Source organism: Amaranthus tricolor, chromosome 3 (assembly GCF_026212465.1).
Source record: "Amaranthus tricolor cultivar Red isolate AtriRed21 chromosome 3, ASM2621246v1, whole genome shotgun sequence".
NCBI classification, from domain to species: domain Eukaryota; kingdom Viridiplantae; phylum Streptophyta; class Magnoliopsida; order Caryophyllales; family Amaranthaceae; genus Amaranthus; species Amaranthus tricolor.
The window spans coordinates 25,637,276-25,659,132 of record NC_080049.1 but is presented as its reverse complement, the minus strand read 5'-3'; the positions used below and the strand labels follow the sequence as shown (position 1 = coordinate 25,659,132).

The 21,857-nt window shown below is 33.4% G+C and overlaps 2 protein-coding genes across 11 annotated transcripts; both read right to left on the bottom strand.

Annotated features, from left to right (window-relative positions):
• Positions 1–1,772: 1,772 nt before the first annotated feature.
• Positions 1,773–6,326, bottom strand: LOC130807760 (uncharacterized CRM domain-containing protein At3g25440, chloroplastic). 10 transcript variants are annotated; one of them, XM_057673082.1, is made up of 6 exons: positions 5,996–6,325; positions 5,300–5,370; positions 4,830–5,211; positions 3,583–3,984; positions 3,345–3,499; positions 1,773–2,371 (listed from the first exon to the last, which is right to left on the bottom strand). In XM_057673082.1, the coding sequence occupies exons 2-5, from the start codon at positions 5,368–5,370 to the stop codon at positions 3,347–3,349; spliced, it is 1,008 nt and encodes a 335-aa protein (XP_057529065.1). In that variant the 5' UTR covers positions 5,996–6,325; the 3' UTR covers positions 1,773–2,371; positions 3,345–3,346. The 10 variants fall into 10 exon arrangements, with proteins under 10 accessions (XP_057529065.1, XP_057529066.1, XP_057529069.1 ...); XM_057673083.1 differs by having other exon boundaries at positions 1,773–2,642; positions 5,300–6,326; XM_057673086.1 differs by having other exon boundaries at positions 1,773–2,389; positions 5,300–6,326.
• A 2,595-nt stretch (positions 6,327–8,921) lies between these two features.
• Positions 8,922–21,476, bottom strand: LOC130807759 (ribosome biogenesis protein BOP1 homolog). Its single transcript, XM_057673081.1, has 17 exons — positions 21,270–21,476; positions 21,087–21,172; positions 20,840–20,994; positions 17,642–17,759; positions 17,441–17,542; positions 15,793–15,949; positions 15,604–15,712; positions 15,383–15,485; positions 15,094–15,244; positions 14,871–15,003; positions 14,682–14,788; positions 14,450–14,517; positions 14,276–14,336; positions 12,731–12,958; positions 12,519–12,603; positions 11,769–11,953; positions 8,922–9,329 (listed from the first exon to the last, which is right to left on the bottom strand). Exons 1-17 carry the CDS (start codon positions 21,325–21,327, stop codon positions 9,244–9,246), a joined length of 1,992 nt encoding a protein of 663 aa, XP_057529064.1. The 5' UTR covers positions 21,328–21,476; the 3' UTR covers positions 8,922–9,243.
• Between the last annotated feature and the right edge of the window lie 381 nt (positions 21,477–21,857).

Sequence of the window (21,857 nt, the reverse complement as noted above, 5' to 3'; positions counted from 1 at the left end):
TTTTTGCTACAGTTCGGGCCTTTTTTGACCCCGTTGTAGCTTCACCTATAATTTTATCAAGTCCCTCACACATGAATCATTTGAACTAGAACTATTAATGTAGCATAAGCCTCCTTATACTTAACGCAAATAATTTCACTTTAAAAGAGAGTGGACTAGATTCAAACCCTTAAACTGAGTTCTGATTCCATGTCAAGAAACCAATTCAACCATAAATTAAACTAATGAGCTATTGAGCTTGAGCGATCGAAACAAAGAGAAAACTAAGTAACATAATTACAAGTTCAAAGGAGATTTACTACTAAAATCAATTAGTAGTAATAGAAGTTAATTTATATTTTCTCTGACTTTTATTAATTACTACAGATAGTGACTTTGATGAGGAAAAATATCACTAACTGTAACAATTAATAAAAACTAAACATCAAACAGGCACTTCAAACATTAATCCTCAAAAGTTCTATTAAAGAAAGTTATTTATAGTTTAATGTAACAAAAGAGTAGACCTTGGGCACAATATTTGTTGGTTGGTGATTATTGTAGCATCTAATAACGTTGTTAAATACACCTTTTGTTCCTCTTAATTTATCTTAATTTTTATTTAAAGATGTCTTCCTAATTTTACTTCATTTTGTTACTCAAAAATTAAATTCAATAATTTTTTTTTAATTTCACTCACACATTTTAATTTTCTTAAATATCAAATTATATTCAATTAATTTGTTTTTTTATTTATTATCTAATTATAACATTCTCTTAAAAAAAACCTCTATAACTTACAAAATAATGAAAATTCAAATGAATTGGAGTAGTAAATTTTGAATTATTGGGGTATGGTGATAACAAAGATACTCCCTCAATCACTCTTTTTCTTGGTAATTGTCTCACTTTTTTTTCTTTTTTTCTTATATACAATTTATATACTCTTAATTATAACAATTTATTTCTATTATTTGCTTATTTATTATCTGATTTTCCAACTCAATTCATATTTACATTAAAATTTACAGAGGATGTAAAATAAAGTAAACAAAATCGGAACTGATATGATTGAATGGTGAGCTTTTTAGAGTATCGAGTATCGACCCCTTAATGCATAATGGTAAGGCAACTTTCTTTGCTTTTGGTTTTCCTTTTAATTAGGTTAGTGCGTGTTGTCTAAAGCCTCAGCTTGAAAAGTATGATTAAAAGCAGAATCTTTGTCTTCTATAGTCCAGTATTTTCCCTTGCACAATACTTACCTATATTTGATATTTATGCAATTTAATATATTATTTTGATCATTTTTATATTAAATTATTCATATTTAAAAAATTATAAAAACTTAATATTATGAAAGTTTGTGATTAGACGATTGAAATAAAATTCCACTTGCCTATATTTTTTCTAATATATTAGCCGCAATATATAAAATAAGCTTGAACGATAAAAATTATCAAACTGTTATGTAGAGAAGTATCACTCTATTCTTTTGGAATTTATTTCCTTTCATTTGAGTTTTATAATCACATAGAACAAACTCTTCAAAGAGAGTACTCTTTGTCTTTTAAAGTGATTCTTATTTGTCATTTTTTATTATTTTATTTATTGTTATTCAAAAGAATCTTTCTATTTATATCACAAAATTTAAACACAATCAACCATATTCATCCTTATTTTAATATTTTATTAATATATATATATATATATATATATATATATATATATATATATATATATATATATATATATATATATATATATATATATAATCTTCATATATTTTCTACTAATTTTCTTATAATATTTTTATATCGCTTTAGATAGCTTAATACAACTGCTGTAGATAGCTTAGAGCAACTATTACAGCTTACAGGTGCGTGACATTGTTTTGAATAAATAAATTACATTACAACATTTCTCGAGCTCAACAATTCATGAAACATTATTCTGCTAAAAAAAGAGGGAGGGTAACATATGAAGGAGAGTTTGTATTTCTCAAATTACAAGCTTATCGTCAGAAATCTTTGGCCAAACGCTCGAATGAAAAGTTATCTCCTAGATATTATGGCCCTTACAAAATTATACAGAGAGTAAGATATGTGGCCTAGAAGCTCAAGCTGCCGTCGTCCAGCTTGATCCATCTAGTCTTCCATGTCGTGAAATGAGATGGTGCTTCAGGTGTTCTCCCACCAGTTATACTGATTTGGAGCGTGCCACTTATCCCCTGAAGATTCTGGATGTTCGACAAATTGGGGCTAATGTGAATATGCTCATGCGGTGACAGAACTGTCCTTCGGAGGCCCCTTGGGGATCCTTTGATCAGATGTTCGCTGCCTTTAATGATTTCGACCTTGCAAGGTGAATCTGTTAGCCCGGGGTACTGTCATGCCTACAGCACTTGAGAACACTTTAATTACTTATAACAAACGTAGGAAGGGGAATAAAGAGAATGAGTTAGCAGGGTCTGTTCGTTAGTAGGCATTATGAAAATAACGCGATGTTTATGGAAGCTTGTTAGAGCAATAGTATAAATAGTTGAGTTATTGTAAAGAAAACATTTTATGAAATGTATTGGAGAAATAAACATTGGCAACTTGCTTCCTGTCTTTTCTTCTTCTAGCTTCCTTTCTTAGTTAAAGGCTACTGCTCTTGTTTCTTTCCTGCGATTTCAGGGAACAAGAGGAGTGAATTCGCTTGCATATAAACTTAGGACTAAAGAGATAAGCAACACTTGGCACTGGGAATGATATCGAGGAATACGTTGTTGAGAACTTCTTCGTTACTAAACAGCTTTCATGTCTATCTCACATAGCTTCCATAAATCATGCACAAGATTTGTTGACACAAAAAATTCAATCAAGCGGTTTCATCTTGTGAACGCACGATTTGAAAAGTTTCTGAATTCACACATAAAAAGGACGATCGGATAAAGAGATAGAGTATCCTCAGATGGATGAGAAGTACTTAACACTATGTTTGGATTTAAAGAGAAGAGAAAGGAAGGGGAATGGAGGGAAGGGAAAGAAAGGGAAGAGATATAAAAGAAATGTAACTCTTGTTTGTTTAGGGGGGAAGGGAAGGGAAAGGAAGGGAGAAAAGTATTTTCCCTTCAAATCTTTCCAACATTGAAAAGATTGATAACTCAACAAATATCATTCATCCAATCCCTCCAAATCCCTTCGCTCCTATTTTGTTTATCCAAATAAGAAATCTCTCATCCCTTCAAATCCCTCTCCTTCTTTTCCCTCCATTTCCTTCCATCCAAACACACCGTAACAGTTAAGTACATACAGAGGACAAACAGATCAATAACAAAGTTGGTAAACCTTCAATATTATCATCAAATATATTGTAAAACCTACCATCAATCAAGAGCACTTGAATCTTTTGATGCATTATTTTTTCCTCTTCTGTACCGAGCAAGGTGTTCATGATACTCTTCCAGCTCTTGCTCCAATTTCTCGATGAACTGACTTGTATGCTCAAGAGACTGTTCATACTTGTATTTCTCTAAGGCCTAAAAAATTACAAAGCATCATGAAAAGACATTACAGTAAATTCAATCCATAAACAATGACACCAGTAAAATGTAACGTTTACCTTTGCCTTTGACAGTGTATCAGAAGGAGACATGATTTTTGGCCGCACATAATTCTTACCACGGTAAAATATCACAGTATTGTCAGGTTTAATATCAATAACAATACCTTTACTCAGCCGGGTAAGCTCTTCAGCAATTTCATGAACCTGCCCAGGCTTACAAGGTTTGCAAACAACCTTAACTGTTTCATGATTTTTCCAATGCAGATGCATATTCAGCACAACTCCTCCAAAGACTCCTCTTCTCCCAACTGGAACATAATTTTTCTTTTTCTCACCGGTACGTTTCAAATAGAACCTCTCTTCCTCGGTTAAAATTTCAGGATCATAAGTTTCAGCTGGGGCCTTAGGTAACTCGTAATTCCTCAATTTTTCAATCAGCCAAGTTTCTTTTCGTTTAGCCTAACGTTTCAGCAGAAATATATAAGCATATTTCCTGATGCACTTATGAAAATTTGAACAGCAGTGTGCAATATCACGGTCTGATTATGTCCAAAAGTTCAGAAAATGAAAGTTGGCAGGCAATTGGTGATGTGTCAAGTAACTCAAAGTGGGACTAATTGAGAACTTACTCTAATTAGTAAACGATACAAGGCGATGAAGCTGATAGAAAATCAGAACCTTTACATCTTGACTCCGATATAATAACACACTATTATTTGAGGTGGTCAAAAAGAGCAAGACACTCTAATTCATGAAAGATGTAAGCCAATGAAGCTGATAGCAAATCAGAATCATTGCAACTTGATTACATTACTTGAGTGTTCTATAACAAACTACAAGAGACACACCCCTCCCCCTAACAAAAAAGGGAGGGGAAATAGTAGTGCAGAACCACACTACTATTATTCTATTTCATTATGTTAGTCATCAACAAAATCCAAGGGCCAAATTGCTATTCTTTGACCGCGAATTCATTAAAATATGCAATTCATCTTGAAATATCCGTTTCCAGTAAAACAATTTTAATAGACCAAGTTAAAATGGCTCATTAAACTTACTACTCTTATCAATTTATAATGAAATAATCCTAATATATAATCCTTGTATATCATGGAAAATTGCTACCAGTATCAAATATGCAATTGTCAATATTACGAATTCACTGAAGTCTGAAGTACGATTTTGTCATCTACGAGAAATGGCAATGAATGATTGATTTAACCTATTCTACAATCCCAATACCTAATTATGCACTACCAAACCAAAACTAGAAAAAATCAATAAAAGAATACTTCATATGCTACCTTTTCCAGTTTATACCTAATCCTAACTTCAGGATTAGATGATTTCATCTTCTTCCTTGCTTTAAGACGGTAAAATCTCAGTTCATTCAACATTGCCTTCCTTGATTTCTTCTTTTTCAGCATCCTACAATTTCGATCTCCATAAAAAAGACCTGTGTGAGCACCATTGTCTCCCGGAGAATCGCCAAAAGAAAACTTAACAACACCATTTTCAGCATTTAGTCCTACAGATACAGAGCTCAATTGCCTGAAACTCAACAATCTGACAGCTCCCTCAGAAATACGGAACATATTAGACACCCATCGATTACATATGCTGTTTGATGAGTGTTGCAAAGGAGTATAAATATTTGATGAATACTGAGACAAATGATTCGAATCCCTGATTGTAAAAAGATTGTATACATTCAGTTTTCTGAAGAATTCACAAAAACAAGAAAAAAATAAAGTGAGAGACAAATCAGAAGAACCTAAAAACTGATTGGTAAAAGGATGATTGAGAGACAATGCGCTTTGTTCTTCTGAATACTGCCTGCATCATCTTTAAGTTTGAATTTTAGGGCTATGAAGAAGAGTTTAGTAAGCAGTATTAGAACATTATTTCTAGCAAAGCTACCAACAACAGACGCAAATCCGATACCATCAAACACAGAAAAGAAATTAAGTTCTAAAAAACCTAAAAACTCTTCCTTATACTAGTTCAAAAGTTTACTTATCAGCCCTCATAACTTAAAAACACGCACAATCAATTATTTCTTCTTTAACATCTTACCAAAATAAACAAAATCCACAAAACAATTCACAAACATCAATGGAAAAACTTAAATGTTTCTTCTTTACTCAAATGTAACATACTAAGCATCAACAGATAACCATAAAAATTCCATCTTTACAAAATATAACACCAACCCATCAAAACTTCACAAACATCGCGAAGATGGCTGAAATAAGATAACGAGAGCAAAAATTTTTTGTTCATTCTAACAGTAACGAAAATGCAATGCAGCAGTTGAACAAATTAACGGAACTGCAGGCGTAAAACAATTAAATTATAATTATAATAAGTAAAAACATATTATTAATTGAAGAAACTGAATTGAAATTTGAAATTTAAAAAAAAAAAAAAAACCCTTAACTTTTGGGGATTTCAAAAATCAAAATAATACCTGAATTGAAAGTGGGTCGGTCTGGTGGTGTTAACAGTTCAAGGTGGTCGTCAGTGGACCTGGTGGCCTTGACTTCACGGCATGCGGAAGCAAGTGCGGGCAGCAGCAGCAGACCAGCAGTGGTGGCCTTGAGATTTACGAACAGCGTCACATGCTCACAGCGAACTCCAACATCCAGGTGAGGAGTGAGGTGGCGACTGGCAAGAGATGCCGGCGAAGAGGGGAGATGCCGGTCGTGAGTGGGGTGGGTAATTGGGTTTTAGGGATTTTGGTTTTAGGGGAGAGCAAACTTTTTTATTAACTTTTTTTATTTGTTACTACTACATGGGTATACGGTATACCGTATACGCTTATACGGCTTGTATAATTGTTTTGTTGTTAAACATATTCTTATTCGTGTATTATGTGGATTTGATCAGAAAAAAATTTTAGTCAATTAGAGTTAACTTAAGCTGCTTACTTGCTCACTCAGTTTATTGTTACTTCATAATTACGATGAAAAGACTTAGAAATATGATTAGTCACGTATTTTTATTTTTATTAATAAATCATAACATAAAGTTCATAATCTATAATCTAAAATAAAATGCAACAACAATTTCACACATCTTAGATAAGAAAAATAATATTTCAAACAAGAAAGCAGGTTAAGAACATCGCTTAAATCAATGTTATCGAACAAATTTTTTCAAATTGGACTTTGAAAACAAGAAGTGAGGAGTTCAAAAGCTTGTTTTAATAATCACAAACTCTCAAATGAGATGTAAGATTATTTTATTTACTTAGAGTAGCATGCTTACGCGACTAAACTAATTTGTATTTTTTCAATTTAAATTCGAATATTAAAAATAGAACTTGTGGAAACATCATGTAAACAAATGATAGGTAAGGTGGGAGATTTTAAAAAAACATGTATTCGAGACAAATTCCTACAATTACTTAGCGATAAATAGGATTAAATATTACGGAGATAATAACTAAAAGTATTTTTTAGTAAATATAATGACTAGTAGAGAATAAATGTTATAGTTGAGTCATCTAGAATGGAAGAAACTAAAATACTTAAATATTTACGTATAACACATTACATTGAATTATAAATGATTCATATCAAATTATGAATTTCAATCATAAAATTAAAAATTAAAGAATTTAAGAATGAAAGATTTGATCATTCTTAAATTCTAACTACAATAATTTCAAAAGTAAATGTAAAATTAACTCAAATTTAAAGAGAGTGTTTAGCAAATGGCTGATAATTAGTAGCTGATTATAGTGGCTGATTTGATCAGCTGATTTTATTAACTGGTTTGACCAGTTGATTTTAAACCCGCTGCTATAAGTAGCGTGTTCAAAAATAACTTATTCATATCAATAAGTTGTTTCAACCAGTTAATTCACCAAACACTAGCATTAGCTGATAGGGATGCAGGCGGGGCGGGTCTAATAAGAGACCCGCCCCATCCCCACCCCATCGGGGCGGGGATGGGGACCGGTTTGATGGGTCATGGGGCGGGTACGGGTATAAAATTCATACCCACCGCGGGGATGGGGATGGGGATGGGTTTTAGGTGATACCCGCCCCATCCCCGCCCCGCCCCGCCCCGCCTCACGAAATGTACAAATTTTAAGAATTGGAATACCCTAAATTATTTTTCAAATTTCTGTATTTTTTAAACCTTGAATTATTTTCAAATTTTTTTAAAAACTTTGGGTTGGGCCTTTGAAAACTTTTAAAAATTATTTTCACTGCTTCAAAAATCAAAAACCCTAAATTAATTGAATGCTGGCCGTCACATTTCTCATTTGCTTCATTTGCTTCACCGCTTCATTTCATCATTTTCTTCACTGCTGGTATTTTCTCCAATCGTCATCTTCTACATTCATCATCTTCTTGCTGCATATCTTGCTGGTCTGTTCAATCTTGCTGCATATCGTCATCTTCTTCAATCGTCTCGGTCTTTTCTCCAGTCAATCATCACTTCTTCAATCTTGAAACCATCAATAGGTAAGTTTCTGATTTTCTTGATTTTCTCCAGTCAATCGTCTTGGTCTCGGTCTGATTTGTTTACCATGCGTCCATGCCAGATGATTTTCCAGTCATAAAGTTAATTTCGCAATCTTTACTCAAATGAAAAAATAAGGAAGAAGAACAAGAAGAAATCAAAACCCTAATTTTTCACTTAAAACAACCACAATCAAACCCAAAATGACAAAAAAAAAACTATGAAATCAACAAGGTGTAAATTCTCGTATTCTCTATGTACATGTTCCTGTGGCTCGCCGGTTTAGGCATTGGGGATGAGTCCAGCGGTCAACAAAGGGCTTCTATCTACAGGTGCTTTCATTATGGATCGGTCGTCTTCGTCTTCATCACCGCCGAGAAACAGTGTTGACTGTTAAGTGGGGATTTGACGGGTGGTGGGGCAGGTAAAATGGGTATTAGACGGGGATGGATACCCAGATGGGGATGGGGATGGGGATGGTATTAGGTACAAACCCATCGGGGCGGGGACGGGGAAAAAAATTATACCCGCCGCGGGGATGGGGATGGGGATTGATTTACCAGATGGGGATGGGGATGGTAAAGCCAATACCCGCCCCGCCCCGCCCCGTTTGCATCCCTATTAGCTGATTTGATCACCCAACCCTCTATTTATATCAAAATAAGCTAAAATTGCTCAATAAGCCAATTTGCCAAATACCCCAAAAATTAAATTATACATTTAAGCCAATTTCAGAATTTAAAATGTAAACATGGTACAACATTTATATAACTATTATAATTCTAATTCATAAATCATTATCCATCACTCCCTATCTCCCTTTTATGTTGAATCAATTCAACCCATAGATAAACAAACTTTTCAGATGAACAAAAGGAAACAAATTGTATTAATAGTTGCTCATATTCAAAGCACATAAATGAGGGGAAAATGATGGACTCCAAAATTGCAATTTCATACTCATCAAATGACAAGTGAAGACAATAGCTTCAAACATAAATACCAGTATATACATCGAAGTTATTTCCGTAACAATTAAGCAGCATTTCCTCAACATAACAAAATCTAAATCTACTCTACAAAAAGACACTCATGACACCGATAGCAAGGGAAGCGTGAGGCTTTATCCTCGGTTGAACCTCCATTTGCTTTTCTTCTTTAACATTAACGCCTTCAGTAGTGTCTTTGAATGTTTAATTTCAAGGAAGGTTATCAGTTAAAGATGATACCTTGTTCCTAATCCTAATGGCAGTACAATCTGATGATAGAATCAGCACCGGCAGTAAACAACCAGGGTTGCTTCGGATGAAACTTACAATCCAGAATTCCTGTATATACAATCACATTATCACAAGATTAGACAAGACATCAGCAAGAAACCTAAATACTTCATTATAATGGGCATAAGCAACTCCAGAGAAATGTTACTTCATCCAAATGTAATCCTTGAAATATTACATATACGAGTTTTTTTATACAGATTTCTCCAAATAACTACTCTTATTAAAATACTCATAATACCCATATATCCAAATTCCAATAAATCACAAATACCCTTATACCCATTATATTAGTGTCACAGAAAAAAAAGTGTGAATGTCATCGAGAGCACGTTAACAGTTGCGATGTTTCTAACGCGGCACCTCGCCACGTTACCACTTGTTTCACGGACATCGCAATGCGAATTGTTGACTTGAAAAAAATCCATCGTCATTAATTCAAGTTTTCTAGACATATATTCAAATTAAAGCTTATAATAGACCTTTAAGAACCTTACACATTAAAAATAGATCGTAATAGCTAATATGTTAGAATAACAACTTATAATGGTTGTTACTCCATGATTTTGAATCACTATAACAGGGTTTTGCGGATCAATAAGCTCAAAATTCGTTATAAAACAAAATTTAATTAACAGAACAACCTCATTTTTATTCCATGATTATGAGATAAAAAAGACAAATGGATTTATAATTTTCCTCGAAAGTGCAGATTTCACATTGAGCAAGTAGTTTAATTAATTAATTTTTTTTGTGCCATGAATAATCACCCTCAACACAACTTAATCTTATGAATTATATCTTGATCAATTTTTCCGTTCTATGAATGATAAACCCGTAAGATATCCCAGCACTCTTCTATCATTAGGTTTGCCACACTTCTCCCCAAAATGCTCTCATAAGAGGAAATAAAAATGTAGCAATTCAACAATTGGACAAGGGGAGTACATTTCACTTCATATAGTTAATACAGATTTCTACACTATGGATACTTTAGCTCTCCATAATTTAACCGTAGCATCAACCCTATCTTGTATAGTCTCAAGTATCACCAAATATACACACTACTCTAGTTGGACCATAATGTTACTTCATTATAAATATAAAATAAAAAGAAAAATGATAGTAAAGTAAACAAATCAATTGTTACTCCTTTCTGCGTGTAGTTAATTCTACCTAACCCCATGCTCCTTTTGTATATCATCCCAAATCCCAATATGACAGTAGTTAACCCCATGCGTGTAGTTAATTGTTACTCCTTTTGTATATCAATTGTTACTCCTTTCTACGTCTAGTTAATTCTACCTAACCCTATCTTGTACCGTAGCCAATTATGCTAGCACCAACACAACCACCCCTAGCATTTGATTCAAGTTGTATTCAATTAAGGTTGCCTTAAATTACTTCAAGAAATATGCTTTAAAATATATCCTCCCCACCTTTCTCAGTTAAATTTGAAGGTGTTTATGAAAGTAATTAGAGAGACAAATTAGAATAGTGAGCTGTTTGCATAGCAGTGGTTTTAAGTGTGTTATGGTTAACTTGGTTGGGTCGGTATATGGTGAGTTAACTAGGTTTATTGTCGATGATGGTAGTGTTGGCCAAAGGGGTCATCAAGAGGAGATAGCCAATGTAGTCTTTGGCAGCGGAGGGTTTAATTAAAGTCTTCGTTGGTTATTTGGATTGATGATGATGGGTGTGTATGATGGTGACGTTGATAAACGCAAGTGGAGAGAGATTGATAAAGGCAAGTGGGGAAAAACTAGCCCTAGGATTCAAACTCAATACAAAAAATATTCAGAAAGAAAAAAACACGACTAAAGAACATCAATGCGAAATTGGGGTACAAAGTTCTCAATTCTCTTCCCGTTCTTAATTTCCCTAAACCAAACATCTCCTCTTAGCCAAATTGTGAAACGGGAATCCTTCGCCGCTGCTCCAGATGTAGTCACATTAGTGACACTTCTCAATACATATATATAACCCAATGTTACTGCTAAGTCCTCTTTAGTACCTTTCACACAAGTCATTCCAACGTCAATGAAGTCATATGAAGAACCTTCTTCTACAAGCATGTGGTTTACTTATGTGACAAATTAAACCACTATAAACACAGATAGTTTCTCCTATAGGTCTGCGACTTATTTCAAAAAACAAATTAGTTAAAAAAAGGCTAAAAAAGAAAAATGCCTCAATTCATCTACATCTCCCATTACTCATGACCGCAAAAGACTTTTCTCATTCGAAGAAAGAGAAAAATTCAACTTGAAAAGCTAAAAAAAACTTTCACAGGCTCACTAAGAAGACGTACACATTCCAACAGGCTTTTTTGATTACAAAATGCCTAAATAGAATTATTCATTTCCTTTTGATTTTGTTTTTTATTGAAGCTAAATAACAGGGGACTTCATTTAGATTTTCAAGGTTTTCTAAAGCACATCAGAACGGCATATTTATCATGAAGCTATGAAAAGATAGTGTTCTGACCTCTTCCTTTCTGGTTAGAATGCCCTTGGAGAATTTTTAAAGGAACAATGAAAGGATCTTGATTTAAGTCTGCATAAACCATGCCATGATAAACATATGCTTTACCATCCTCTGAGCACGTTGCAAATAGAGGATAATTAACATTACGATGAAAGGTAACGTTCGTGATATCCTTTTTGTGATTCCTGAAAAGTAATCAAGAGAATTAAATCAGTAACTCAAGTTCTTAAAGTTTCAAATAAAGCAATGTCAAAGTCTTAGTCCCTGCGTCAACTACATCAACCAAAACAAATTAATGTAAGATATTATCTGTAACAAAGATAATACGATGCACGGCCCTATCCAATAATAATCCATAGCTCCGAAAATTAGTTATAAACATATATTAACTTGATCATTCATTCTTATCCACTGTCATATGTTTCTCAAAATACTAATAATTTATGTCACTCTTTAGCTAAATCATCGTCGATCTACCTCTTCCTCTTCTACGCTACAAAAAATTTCAACCTTCCACTTTTTGAAATGATAATATTTTTGAATTTCTAACATGTATTTGAAAAAGAACTTCAGCAAAGCATTAAGTGATGCATCGCACAATGACCGTGAGAAACTTCAAACCAATATTATGCCTCCAAAACCCCCCTAAAGTAAACAAAATATTTTTCTCTATGTATTGATCAAAGATTAATTTTCCTTGTTTCAGAGTTCCTGTTAGATGAGTACACATTTCATAATTTTAAAACATACTTCAAGACTTTGTAAGGTGTTGATGAGAGATCCATGTCAAACCAACACCATTTTCCTTCTCTGCTCCCAACAATCAAATTGTCACCTAATTAGATTAAAAACATATGGTTAGATGTTGGCACTTAAAATTTAAGTAGTAACATGACTTAATAATGTGATAACAGTTGAGCTGGACGCATTTGTAGGAATGAGTACAACCACTAAATACCTACCACCAGGATGTACTGCAATGCATGAAACTTCACGAAGCCTCGTATCAAGCTTCTTTATCAGTTTTTCATTCAGTAAATCATACACCCGAACAAATTTCTTTGTTGAGATGAAGAAAATGGATCTAGATGGGTGGAAAGCCGTTGAGACTGGAAGTCCATGCAACTTGAATGGAATTTTTTGACTTCCTTTCTTGGACAGCTGGTGTATCATTATCGCTCGAGATTCGCGTACAGAACAAGTCAAGAAAAATACAAGGATAAACAACATTTGTCACACAGAGAGAAGCACAGATCAGATTTTATTAAAGAACGCAGATTACAGAGTCATGACAAAGTTTCAATCAGAAATATAATATCCAGATAACCAACAAACCTTTCCAGAAGTCTAGCATCCACAGGATACTACAGCACCAGATTTTAAATGAAAAGGAATCAGAAATGCAGTAAAATACAACCCAGGATCAATAATAAACCAACATGAAACATCTTTTCAGAAATTTAGCAAAACAAACTGATGAAATTGAGTAGAGCAAAGATTAATTTGACTACACTGTAGGTTCAAGGACATCTTATTTTCATTACAAGGAAAACCCCAAGTAAAATAAGCAATGCACATTCAAAAAGGTAGAAGGAAGAAATATATGAAGATAGCACATAAATAACCTGCAGGATCAATACGAACTTGGTTTCAAGCATAAAGCATCTCGAAAAAAATTTACATGGAACAGTTCAACACTTCAAATTTCAATGAGACTTGTTAGCCTCTCTCAGCATGAAAATGTTGAGATATCCACATGGATTGTAGTAATAATCCTATCTCTCGTGTCTCAAAAAAATAGCAAATAAATATTGACATAAAAAACAGTGGGTGACACTTACATATGCATGAACACAAAAAAACCACACCACCTCATATAGACTTGATCATTTACAATACAAAGCAAAACACTCAAAAGGTTCCCAAACAAGCACTCACACCCAGGCAATGCTAGAACAAGGGATTCCACACAGAAAAAATGCAAAAATTATCTAGAGACAACTCAATCAATAACCAACAGATAATTTCAGTGGTTTTAATGATGAGCTTGGATGCATCCAAAGGCTAGTAATTAAATATAACCTAAAATTTCTATAAGAGAAGACCTTATCAAAGTTTAATGTTAAGCAAAAGAAATCTCATCATGTTCATTTTTACATGAGATAGAGCTAATAATGGCATTCTACAGCTACTACACCTTAATAATTAGGTCTATCATTCTATTAAGTAAACTGTTAACACACAATTGGCCAGATATTTACCCATCAACTCTAACTCTAACAAAGAAATTATTCCTCTCATTCCCCGTCCCTAACTTAGATATTTACCTGCATAAAACGTGTGTATCCTATCATTTAGGTCTAAGGATTTGGATAACAGAAAGAAGACTTCACATCGATTCTATAATATATACCACAGGCATTTTGCCATAATCTTTATGCAATATGGTTAAATCACATAACAGAGGATTAGCAAAAGGGGATTAGCACAACATAAACAAAGGATATCTTGTGGGATCACTGTTGAGAGATAATCTCCTCTGCGATGCCATTCAATTGTTGACACAGCCTGTAATATCCAACAAACAGCAATTGAATCACATCTTATAATCCTCATTGCAGAAAATCAATCTATTATACACATATTTGCAAAATTAAAGTGAAACAACAAGATATAAGCACCTTAAAATGCCTCAGTCTGAGGCAACGAAGTTTTTCATCACGATGCCATTGTACTATAGCAGAATCACCTGTTAATAATAATATACAAATACTAATCACGGAGATTGCTCTCTTTCAAGGGTCAGAAATAAATAATTTATCTTAAAAATACAAAAGCATAGAATTTGAAGAGCAAGCTAAAAATAGTGATAGCAGCAACAGCATCAGAACCATTGTAACATGAATAACTCACCAGAATTATCTGGTTTAATAGGTTTCTCGAACTGCAAAAGATCTGTGATTTTTCCCTGCTCTTCATCACTTCCCAATCCAGTATCAAGAATAAGTACATCTTGGTCTCTGCAAGAAATAAGTCCACCAACTGTCATTCAAGTGTGAAGAGACCATAAGGAAAGAAACAAAACTTCCCAACAAACCATACACAGCAACTGCCAAGATCGGCTGATGTGGTAACGGATTCCATGCAACTTTCCGAACAGCATTTCCAACTTCCCAGACACGGATACATCTTCCTGTAGTAACCTCCCAAATGCATACAGTTCCATCAGTCGAACCTTTGAAATTGACATATCCAACAAAAGACAAAAGTTAGCATAGACGATAACATCATAGACACACATGACTCAGTGAACAAATCAGCATACCAGAAGCTATCCATTGCCCTGAAGCATCTGTAGAAATGGAAACAACAGCATCACTGTGACCCTTGTACTCAATATAACAAGTTGTGGGGAAGGGCCTAAGATCCTTATAATCAGGAATCTTCGGTTTCAACGATTCTGGATCAATGTTGAGCTGGAGTTGGTCAAAATGAAATTAATATGTCAGATTTTCACTGTATCCATTGGTGTAAAGGGCATAGATCAAGTACATAAACATAGAGTAGGATAACATACAGGATACGTTTATTACATCAAAGAGAAAAAAACTTACGCGCTTTTTACGAACACGACGACACATATACAAGTCCAAACAACGATCAAAACACTCCTTGAGACTATTTCCATATGCTGGGACATTTCTTAGTGATGTGAACCTAATCAACCAGAAAATTAGTAGATTCAACTTCAAAAGGTTTTTGAGGGGAAGAGGGAGCATTCTAAAAAGTTGATTATACGCATGGCATGTACATTAGAGAATAATATTGAAAATACCTCTGTGGAATAAAATCAGGTCTATCTTCCTCGTACATCAGCGAATATGAATCAATCTCTTCTTGTGTTGGTATGTATTCCAAGGAAGGATTGTAAGATTCCTCGTGGCCTAAAAGCATAAAGATTATGCCAAAGTATAGGATCCAAAAAAAAATATAAAACGATTATCTCATTTCTAAGTACACATACCAGGCAATTTGGCTTTTGGAGGAGGTATATAGGATAAACCCCTTCTTCTTTCAGATGTGTTACCATCGTCACCCCATAACAAATAGAACCTTGGTTCTTCCTTTGGTTTATCAAATTTGATTCTTCCCTCTCGAATGGCCCTCACGTACTTACTTATCTGCACATTCGAATAAAAAGTTGAGAAAAATCATAATTACGACTACTACTTATCTTTAAAAGGAGATGCACGGAAGCAGGCCTAAACAACTGATACAAGAAATAAGTACCTTAGTTCTTAACAAATCAAAAGCAGAGCGAAGGACCAAAGACAGGCCAAGTGAGTATAACAAAATGGAGACTCTAGACAACTAGATTCGTCATCGATCATGTAATTTGACCATTACAATAAATGCCAAACCAAAACCATCTAAATAGTTATTCCGAAGCCAAACACAAAAGTACTTGAAACAAGTACTCCCTCAATTCTCTTTAGTTCTCTCTATTTATTTTTGAACATTTTCCAAAATAAATTGAGCCTCAATATATGTACGATCATAAACCATATTTAAAATGAATCTAACAAAATCACACATTGATATATTTTATCTTATATATATCTCTCAAAAACCTTATGTAGATTTCCCTCTCCTTAAGGTAGAATATTCTAAATAAGAAAAAGATCAATGAAACGAATGGAGCATTTGCAAGTGAAAACCATGGCTTCTTGATTTCCTTTCAATTATAAGCATAGTATCTTCTCCAACTTTGACATGCCAAAATCCATTTTTGAGTTCTCTCTAAAGCTATTTCAGTCTTATTTTCTCCGGACATTAATTTCATTTTCGTCTTAAAATCAGTAAAGAATTTTAACTATGCTACCACGATCAGAATTAAGATTACAGTTTTTAATAGTCAATTAGCAATATCTTGTTTAAAATTTATTGTATCTCAATCTTAGATTAGTCCATGATTAGTGTAAAAGGAGCCCCCACCACACCATATTCAATTGATAACATGGTGCAAAGTATCATCGCGTCATCGTACCGCAACGCATCAAAAAGGTTTTTGAGGTACAATTACCGTAATTTAGGTCATGGTAACAGCAAAATCATCTACATTAACCGCAAAATTGGTTTCACAACAATTTGTGCAATTGCAACCACATCAGCTAGATTGCTACTTTGCACTATGGTTATTTTGTTCAGGATATTGTCATTGATCAAAGGTTTCTATTTCTATTTTTACCCAATATCATTTTTTAGCTAGGTCTCAACTGACCTATTTTGTATATAGTCTTGTCATTTCAAATTGAGAAAGCTAATTAACATAAAAGGTAGTCCATGAAAAAGTATACAAGAAACAATTCATGAAAAATAATTCAACCAATGTTAGATATCTTTCAACCAGTAAAACAGGCCTGAAAATGTTGATCAAAGAGGCGGAAGACAAATTACAACCAGTTATGCAATTATAAAGCTACACTGAAAGCTAGGGGCAATCTAGAACATCTATTGATATATTGTAATTCTTCTTGATTATAAAAGAATTCTCCTTATTTCAAAATTTTCCATATCCAACTCTTTGAAAAAAAAACAAAACGAGAAGCTTAATGTCCACATAAAATGCAATTATCAACTATATACAATATTGACATTAAATTTGGTTAAACCTTTTTGGCCTCTGATTTTGAGGGAATAAAACGCCTCTTTGGTTCTGGTGCATTTGACAACGGATGACCTTTACCTTCCCATTCAAACCAATCAACGTAAGTCTGCATAAAAGATGCATTACAACATTACAAATTCAAAAAAAAAAAGATTTCTCAAAGCTGTACAATAACAACACAATAGCACCAATCAAAGAGGCCTACCGGATAGGGATTCACATCACCATGTGGTGTCTTTCCTTCCAATATACGACGAATCATCTTAATTTCATCTTTCTTCAACTCCACTTCCTCGTCATTGTATTCATCAATAAATTTCCTCCTGCATGATTTTATATGGTTTAAGAGGCAAAATGAGTTTTTATAGATTCTTTATTTGAAGCAAAACAATATATATATATATATATATATATATATATATATATATATATATATATATGTGTGTGTGTGTGTGTGTGTGTATGTGTGTGTTGTGTGTGTCTGTGTGTATATATACACACACACGACATACCATACAATAATCATAACTTCTATGAGAGGGATGCACTGAGTAATATATATATATATATATATATATATATATATATATATGTATATATATATATATATATATATACACATACAAACATACATATATTTATACATACACATACTTACACATACAAACATACATATATATATATAAGTGAGTGTGTGTATATATCTATATCGAGAACCAAACAAAACCATGAAGAAAATATTTTAGTAGTGAATAAATAAGCAGATAAACATAATACCCGAGTTAATTTACATCCGATTTGAGAGGTGAGTTCTACAAAGGATCTAAGGCATGTTTCACATTGGACAAGCTTGATGATCAAGATAATTTGGACTCATTTAACAATACTAAATCAGGTCAAATTTCACTCCATTCATATCTTCACAATAGCCAAAGGATACCTAATACTGATCTGACAATGAAAAATTTTATGGGGCGCTATTTCATAAATCAATCACTGATAATAATATTACATTGTTCACAAAACTGAAATCAGGTATGCCAAGAGTCGCGAAGTAGGGTCCCAACAAAAGCGTGTTTCTTAAAGACTAAACAAAACTCCTGCCTAAGTTATGGGTCAACCTTTTGAATCTGTTCCATGTTCTATCTGGTCAATGCGGCAGTGAAAGATTAAACCTGAAATAAATTAGACTTGAATTTCAAATGGGAACACTTGCGAAATGTGTGCTTGACGTTCCAATTTGGGTAGAAATAAATAAATAAGAGCTAATCCATTAAATATCATGTTACCAATCATTCTCGAAAAATGACGAGTTGCCAACTAATGAAGCAATCTAATCAGCCAGGCTCACACCCCAGAGCACTAAAAAAATCATCTATTTTAGAGCATGATACTCAAGCAACCAATTTCGGAGCTACTATCAACCCACTATAAGTCTATCACCAATGGTAAAATCAAAATCCTATGAATCAAGAATTTATTTGGGCTTGGATTGTTATTTGTAAGAAAATCTACCCTTGTATACACTAGGATAAATATTCCCACTTAAAAATCTGACTTTTTCTATCCATAGACCATATATTCTTTGCCTTTCTTCACCCTACTGATTATTCGTACTTTAAGGTGGAAACAAGAGGCTAACGTTGTTGCGCAACATGTTAATCGGTTATATGTATGGGAAGAGAAGTGGGAAAAATATTTTTCCATTTTAGGCTGGAAAACATTTACCTTAGGGGTGGTAGAGAAATAGCTCCCTCCTTAATCTCCTTCACATTAAGATAAGTTCTCCCCTTTCACAATAATCTTAGTCACTTATTTCCATCTCTAGATACCTTCACTTTTATACTTCTATTTTAATTGCCTTTTTAATACTTAACCCTCATTTCAAGCATTCCCCAAGAGGTGGCAAACAAGAAATTTGATCCTTGATTGAGAGGAATAATTTCTCATGTCCATATCCTACCTTGATTGCCCCAATATATTACGTGGACTCAAATATTACGTAAAAAATTTTAAGAATGCGTCGAATTATTAGCCACATCGAAATCGACTTCTCCAATTTTTTCTTTATGAAAAATGTTTTGGAAAAGAAAGTAGATCCTAAAAACGAAAATACATAAATCCAAAGAGATAATGATACATGATAATAACCTAAAACCTACAGCTTATAAGTTAAAGATAAAATACAGTATTTATACATTTGTTTAATGTACAGTACATCAATTGTAGTGTGATTTGTGTGAGTGGAAAGGTTCAAATAGATTTGTGAGAAATTACGCACACATGATTCAAGAGGAATAAAAGAAATTGAAGAAAACAATTATCAAGGGTAGACAAGAGAAGAAGAGAGACAACAAATAAGTTGTAATCCTAACATTATGGAGAGCGGATGAAAAAGTAACAAAAGCTGCAAAACACAAATAGTAGAGCAAAGAAGAGACAACCCCTTCCAATTGAAGGCATTCAACTTGCCCTACCTTTACAAGTAAAACTGTAAAAGCCCACGTAATTATAGTGCAAATACAAGGTTGCATTGCATCACATCGGCCGCGTTACAAAGACTTTCAAAACAAGCAAACACACATTTCTCGCGTTGTAACGGTGTAAAAAGTACGTTTTGCGTTGTATCAAGGGATAACTTTGATTTGACTTATATTTAGGCGTTAAAATAATTACATCACTCTATTTACCGCATCACCGTTTCATTACCACTATCATGACTGTTACCATATTTTTACACTATGCACACTATAAATAGTGATGCTTATTCTTACGTTTTAACTAAAAGATATTGGGTTTCTCTACTCCCTCTAACACTTAGTGTATTTAGTGCAATTAGTTTGGCTTCATATTTATCTTACTAAATTACCCAATATTCAACAAACCTTAATTACTAACCCAAGTTTATTCATCATATCGTGAGTTCGTTGAGTTCCAATATAACTAATTCCGATAAATAAACATGACACGAAGTTGAGGTTTAATGTATACACTACATAGAAACCCACTTACATCGCAATAGCTATGTTCCTTTGGACATTGGACAAACACCAAAATCAAGTCTACGAAAGGATGAAAAAACTGAGAACATAAAAGATAAATGAGAACCCAACATATAAATTTAGGCTCTAGATAGTTTGTTTAGATTGTTTGGTTGGTTTATGGAAAATTTGTCTTGCAACGAGAGAAAAGTGATTCATACCAGCCTGGAGAAAACAAATTACATGGGGATGGAAAATTCTTCACCGTTTTAGTTTTCTATCTAAAATTTTTCTCCCAACTACTCAGCGGAAAAGAGATTTTCCCCAAAAGACACAATTTTAACCAAGCAAATAAGGACAATAGTCTATTAAAATGCTGTAAATACACACTATAGATATTCGAGAAAGACTTAAGCATGTACCAGGCCTTCTTATCGTCAGCACTAGCAAGAAACTTATCAAGTAAATCTTTACGCTCTTTCTTCTTAATTTTCTTCCCAGTAAGATCGTATCCAATATGTTCCTCTTCATTATAGAACTTCAACGGAACATCTCCAATTGTATTACGAGGAGCAACCTGAAAAAATTACAATTCACGCCAATAAAAATATCAAGCACAAAAAATTACAAATTCAATGCCACTAAATCAATATTATACAATCTTCAAACCTCGTCTTCAGACGAATCACTCTCTTCCACCGAGTGATAAGATTCATTATCATCATTCCCATTGCCGCTCGCATTCGCATTGTTTTCTGCATTTGACATAAGAATTTCAAATACACATGAGGTATAACTTTTTACAGAAAACAAGAGGACGAGTTCTGAATAACATAGATCAAGAAATATTACCATGTACTTCATCGTCAGTGTTATTTCTTCTTCCTTTGAGCTCTTTCTTGAGCTTCATTTTTCTTGAGGCTGGGAAGAACAAATTAGCTTCGCCTAGGGTTTTTTTAGGGTTTAGCGCAAAGCCAGAGTATTAGACAGTGAACTCCTTTTCTTTTTCTTTTTTCCGTTTCGCAAATTGTCATGTTCAATTGCTTTATTAATTCAAGTCATCGCGCTTACTAAACTTAACCATTTTATATATTTATAAGGGAAATTTGCAAAGAAACACCTTTTAAAATCTTTTTTTTTTTTGTAAAGAAACACCTTTTATAATTTTTTTGTAAAAAAACACCTTTAAAGAGGCTTTTTTTTAAAAAGAACACCTTAAATCAGTTCCCGGTGACTTTTGTCAACTTTCCGGTGTTGACTATGCCATTTGTCAACTTTCCGGCGTTGACTTTTGTTTTTATTTTTATTTTTATTTTTATTTTTATTTTTATTTTTATTATTAATATTATTTTTTAAAAAAAAAATTATTTTTATTATTATTTAAAAAAATAAAAAAATAAATAATAATAATAAGGATTATTTGCAAAGAAACACCTTTTA